General features: G+C 40.9%; 1 protein-coding gene across 2 annotated transcripts in view; it reads left to right on the forward strand.

Annotated features, from left to right (window-relative positions):
* The window catches only part of CCDC186 (coiled-coil domain containing 186), a 34,411-nt gene extending 30,380 nt beyond the window's left edge, over nucleotides 1-4,031 (forward strand). For both annotated transcript variants that reach the window (XM_064716665.1, XM_064716666.1), the window contains one exon: nucleotides 179-4,031. In XM_064716665.1, coding sequence (XP_064572735.1) covers nucleotides 179-262 — 84 coding nt within the window. In that variant the 3' untranslated portion in view covers nucleotides 263-4,031. The remainder of the gene's footprint in view (nucleotides 1-178) is intronic.
* Nucleotides 4,032-6,000: the final 1,969 nt, after the last annotated feature.

Consider the following 6,000-nt stretch of genomic DNA (forward strand, 5'->3'; position numbering starts at 1 on the left):
TTTGAGTTTCTTACTGAAATGAGTTTGTTTTTTTCTGACTCTAATCATTTGCATTTGTTCTGGGTACTTGAAAGTATCAACCTGCTGACATAAGCTGTAATTTTGACTTATTAGTGCATTTGTGCTGATGGACTCATTTCCCTGTATAACTTACCTTATCATTTTTCCCCCCCCAAAGGAGAACTTGCAGACTCTAGGAACAGAAATAGAACGGCTTATCAAACACAAACATGAACTGGAACAGAGAATAAAGCAGACATAACTAAAACTTCTGGGGACTAACCAACCTGAAGATGCAGAAAAGGCAGGTGCTACAGACCACTGTTTTACATTCTGCCTGCCAGCACAAGCATCTGGGTTTTTGCAGAAGAAGCCTTTGGCCACACAGGCTCACTCATGTGAGAGATCAACAGGGTTTGGCATCTGTGTGGTTCTGGCTACCCAGGACCAGCCTGAGGCGCTGCTGAAATTCACTGCACACTACATTTATCTGAAACTTCTATTTCAAATACTGATGCTTTGCAGTGCAGACTGTTTGGAGTGAGTTGCCATGAGATTTTAATTTCTGCACTGTGTAATTAATCAGTTTCTCAATGATGGAGCTTGAAAAAAAAAATAAAGCCAATTATGTCTTAGTTGCTATTGAACATATCCAGTGTTACTGAGCTTTAAGGGCTTTAAGACATTTATTTCCTTTCTTGCATATTATTTCTGATCTTTGGGTTGATTAAGCATTTTTGACATATGCATGGAAGAATGCTTTGTTACAAAATCTTGGGTTTTAAGTGGTGACCATGATATTGCATATTTTCTGCTTTAGATTCAGCTCCTCAATTTCTTTATTCCAAAGGAGTGAAACAACAGTAAAACTAAGGAATTAGAAAGTGTTCTGATTCAGTTTTTGAGTTCATGTAATTGAAACCAATATCAGTTCAGCAAATTTTGTAAACCCTTGATCCTTAGACATATGGATCAAAAGAAGTCTGATATCAGATAATTGGTTAATAAAGTTCTCTGGGCTTCTGCATAACTAACAGCATTTAGGAGTTTCAGCTGCCCATTGTAAATCTATGTGAGTACATGTAGACATGGTGATTGCATCTGCTTTCAAAGACAAATGGAAGCCAATAGATTTTCTCATTAGCTGTGGCTAGACCAACTAGTGACAATAATGGTAAGAAATAGATCTGAATGGGATTTTAATAGTTGTACTGTGAAAGTGGCACAGAAATCTGTGCAACTGCTTGATTTTACTGTTGTGAAGAAGTTGGTGAAAATCACTGAAAACTGTTACTTAATCCTTCAGTGGCTGAGGTGGTGATGGAGGAAGAGTATCAAGGTAACAAGATTTGGGTTAGTCACAACATCATGTTCACATTTTAATTCCAGGATAAGTAATACACAGGATCTGAAATATCTTTATTCCAACAGTAAATGCACAGTTTCTGTATCTATCACTTTTTGACCAAAATCAATTGATCAGATCACCCTGTAAATACATACTTCAGGTTTTTATTAAATACTTGAACTTCCTATTGCCATGAGAAGAGTCAATGTACATTTAGAATAGCAAAGCTTTAGCTACTTTAATCAAAAAGGGGTTGTGGGGAGAATCTGTCTGATTCTGCAGATACTGTTTGCATTGTACACCAAATGAGGGACCTGAATTTGGCAGCACAGAGGAGGATAATTGATCAGACATCTGGGTGACTTAGGGATGTGAACTCCATTTCCACATGCCACTAAGTTGCCTGAGCTTTGTAATAAAACAAATTGAGCAAAAAAGCCCAATTTAGTTTGAATAGTTTGGTTGAAGACAGTGGAACTTCCTTGTTAGTTAAAGATAGGCATCTCTGAAAATCCTTGTGGGATCAAGACCTGGCTTGTGGTCCAGAGAGCTTCAGGAGTCTGGGATGGCAGGTCCCCTCAGTGTCAAAGGATTAAATATTCCTTTGAAAAGGGAGAATGGGAGCAAATATAGTTTAAAACCTGAGCAAGTATTATATAGAAACTGCAAGCCTTTAATCTGGGTGGGTTTTTATACATCTATTTTTCTAATTCCTGAGAGCAATGATTATATGAAATGTTAGGAAATTTGGGCCAGTCCAGTCATGGGACTACTTCTGCTTTACTGTTGTTTAAGTTATGTGAAGAGGCAAATACCTGGCTGTGCTGAAACAGATTTGTCACAGCTTCCAGGAAGCAGACAGTTGTTCATGACTGAGCTTGGACTTTCTGCTGAGAGAAAGTACTTTAGAACAATTTGCATGCTAAAACATAGCTTAGCTCTTGTATGTTTGTGTTTTCATGCTTTAATGTACCAGATCTCTGGATGTTTTCAGGCATTGAGCTGAATGATTCCAGTATTTTAGTACCATGTTAATATTGTAATCTTTTATTGTATGTTCTCCAGGTGTACAGTGTGAATGAAGGAGGGGTGTGGTGCAGATGGAATCAGTGCAATGGCTTTGTGGAAATTCTTATTTCTTTTTGGCATGGTTGTTCTTTTAAGTTGAGAAACCTAGTTAGCTGTCCTCCTGCCCTGCTGAAATGCTGCTGGCTCTTTGTAGCACTAATAACTTCTCAGACTTTTTTTCCCCCCCTTGGTTATGGAGACACACAAAGCAGCCAAAATACCACGTTGTTTTTTGTGCATGGTGTTTTCATGGACCAAAGCTTCATCCACAGGTGTTACTTCAAACATATCTGTTAGAGATGGGAAAGTCATTCTGGCTTGCACATTGGCAGGTGACTCTCCAGTCACTTGTGATGAGTGCCTGGTGGGGTCAGCCAGCAACTTGGCACAAGGATGTTCCTCCTTTTTGAGAGGCAGTGATGTACCAGCCATGAAACGTTGCTGGCCCTGTTGCCATGGGGTGGCTGGTCAGGAGTGTGATGCAGCTGGTGCAGCGCTGAGCACACTTTGTGTGGAAAGGTGTTTCTGTGGGGTGGCTCTCACAGGTGAGCACCAGCTGGTGCAGGGGTGGGTGTGAGCCTTCTGTAGCCATCTCATCCCACTTATCCTTGTTTTGGAAACTGTACTATGGACCTGAAACTGAAAACTGTCCTCAGATAAACTGAATTTTAGAGACAAACTGGTGAATTGATAAACTGATCATGAAGGCAGCCTGGAGCATGTAGCTACATGCCTGTCACTGAAATTCAGTGCCCATTAGACGTGGAATTGCCACAGGCTGCTTTTGAAAATTCCAAGCTTGTGGCTGGTTGTATTACAAGCTTAAACATCTGTTTCTTAAATACTCAGGGTGCTCTTTTCATTCAAACATCGCACAAACAGATGTTGTTAGAGGCCCTACAAGAAAGCTGCCTATGCTTTTCCACCCTCTGTAAAATCCAGCACTGTCATTGTCAGAAGCCAGACCCTCTAACCTGAAGAATACAATTTTGTGCTACAGAAATCACTGGCTTGCTGCCATACAGACTTGTGCAATATTTTAAATTATAATGTCCAGAAAACTGGATATTGATTTCTTCCTTGAACATTTTCTCATTATCTTCACTTGTTGCTGGCAACACCTGTAGTATCTCTCTTAAAATATTTTTAATTGCAACGTTTTGGTTCATAACTAAAAATAGAAAAATTTAAAAACAGTATGTCTGGCTTCCAGTGCATCAAGTGTAAAACCTGAGTGTCCACATTCTGCAGAGACCTGAATCTAGGGAGGGGTTCAGAGGGCAAGGTCTGTCCAAGGGGCCTTCCCCCTTCCTGTGCCAGCAGTAGGTGGCACAAGGATTCAGGTGTTCCCTGTCTCACCTGTCCAGGGACAGGTGCCTGTGTTGCAGAGGGAGCTGGGTGGTATTTAGAGCTTTTCCAGATGGATGGGTGTTTCCTTCCCATTTTCGTGTTCTAACTGAAACTGTTGATTCTTCCAATCTATGTGTGTAAGTCCTGTACACAGAATGTCTTGTTGATTTCATTTTGTAGATACTTGTTTCTGTATAAAGTTTTCAAAGGTATTGCTATACCTTATGTATATACTGTACTTTGAAATAATAAACATACAAATGTATGAAAGCCTGCTTTGGGTCTGATTTGTCCCACTATAGTGTTTGGGGGTGTTTTGGGTCACTATGGTGTTTGGAGGTCTTCTTACTAACAGAATGGGACTGCTGGGATATGTTACGTGAGCTTTTATTGCAGCATCAGCCTCATTACATAGTTGAGACAACAGAAAGATGGCAAAAGCTCATGTACAACCAGCATTTTTGTTATGGAGCATTTTTAAAACTTTCTAACCAATGGAACATTGCTAAAGCTTACAGACAATTGTTCTACCAATCACTAAAAGTACAGGTACACCTGCTTCACACAGTGCTTACTTGTCTTCTTTCTATTAACAATATACAATACTTCATTATTAAGTAATGAAGTAAGCTTAAAACATTCTACTATCTTACTAAGCATATTTTTCTGCAGTCTTAAGGTCTATCTTAGCTAAGCCTAAAACTCAAGCTATTGTTCCATGTCCTTACTATACTATTGTAACTTTTTCTGCTTTCAGATTTTGCAGCTGCTTCTAGTTCTGAGTTCTCTGTTCTTTCTATTTCTAAGACCTGCTTTCCCAACTTTCTAAAAATCTTCTTACACCAAAGCCCTTCTCGTTCCCCTCGGGTGGGTCTGACTGTGCCCAGGAAATCCGAGCAGAGCTGCAGTTCTGCCCCAGCCCCTGCTTGCCGATTGCACCCGCTAAACAGGAGGTGGCAGTGCCTCTTCTCCGGTACTGCCGGTGGGAGGAACCGAAGCCAGGGAAAACACCTCTCGCACGGTGCTCATCCCTTGGGAATTGCGCGGGACAGGCGACAGATGTGCTGCAGTCAAGGACTGCAGTCCCTGCCGGTGCCCTCGGTGCTTTCCCCTTCCATAACCTGAATTTTGGGAATCCCACAATCCCAGCAGCCAGGACTGATTCCTTGGCTCCACCTCCACATTTGCTCCTGTGATTTATTTATTCTCTTGTAGAGATCTAACAGAGTTGAATTTTAGTTTCTTAGGTGTTTTTTTCTGTATTTTAGCCATGAGAGTATTTTTAAATAAAAGTAGTAAGTGGTCATGCGTGGTTGCTGGCAGTGCTTCTATTAAAAACCTGGGAATGAGATTGATATGGGTTGTCCTGCCCTTGCAGGGAGCCAGAAAAAGGAAAAAAGAATACTGTGAAGGTGATAATTTATGGAGTTTATTCTAGTATCTCCTAGAATACCTTAAATGAGAGAGAGGGGGCTGTCCTATATTTTGTTGAAATTTAATGGCAAAGAGCCTCAAGCTCCCCAGGACCAGGCCAAAGGCTCCCAGTGATTTTTCTGGTTACATTTACCTGCATGACCCTATGCTTGAAAATTGAAATGCTATGAAATTGTTTTGCAGATTACAGCTTTTCTTCCAGCTTTTTCCACTGATAACAGGTACAGTTGTTGGTGATAGATGTAACCAAAAATCAAGGTTTATTTGTGCTTCCCAAGTATTTAACGCTGCCACTTGGAAACAACAGCCTGAAGCTAAACTTCCTCAAATACTAATTTTGGCTTTGGTGCTGTTTGCAAGGGCCATTTGGCAAACAACTTCCCAGCCCTGTTTTTGGTCTGTGTCTGAGCCTGACCCAGCTGAGCTGTGTGTGCAGAGGAAGGGCTCTCATGGCGATGTTAAATGCTCAGTGCTGAAGTAGCCAGGCTGATAGTGCAGCCACTGTGTGATAAATATCTAACCAAATGCTAGCAGTTCTCTCCTCTGGCTGATTGTGAATGAGGAAATCATCACTGCTATTTTTCTCTCTCTCTATCTCTGCTTTATTTTAAGGGGATTTTTAATAGCAAGCTCTGCTGGAGGTTTTGTTGCTGCGGTTGCTTTTAGGCTATTTTGCATCAAACCACAGTGGGTCTGTGCCAGATTCTGTGAGATTTTTGCATGCATAAATGTAACTGTTGCAGTAGCAGAGTGCTGCTGAACAAGTTGTTCTCATCTAACTGTGTATAAATATGCTGTTA

This window comes from Zonotrichia leucophrys, chromosome 6 (genome assembly GCF_028769735.1).
Source record: "Zonotrichia leucophrys gambelii isolate GWCS_2022_RI chromosome 6, RI_Zleu_2.0, whole genome shotgun sequence".
NCBI lineage: Eukaryota > Metazoa > Chordata > Aves > Passeriformes > Passerellidae > Zonotrichia > Zonotrichia leucophrys.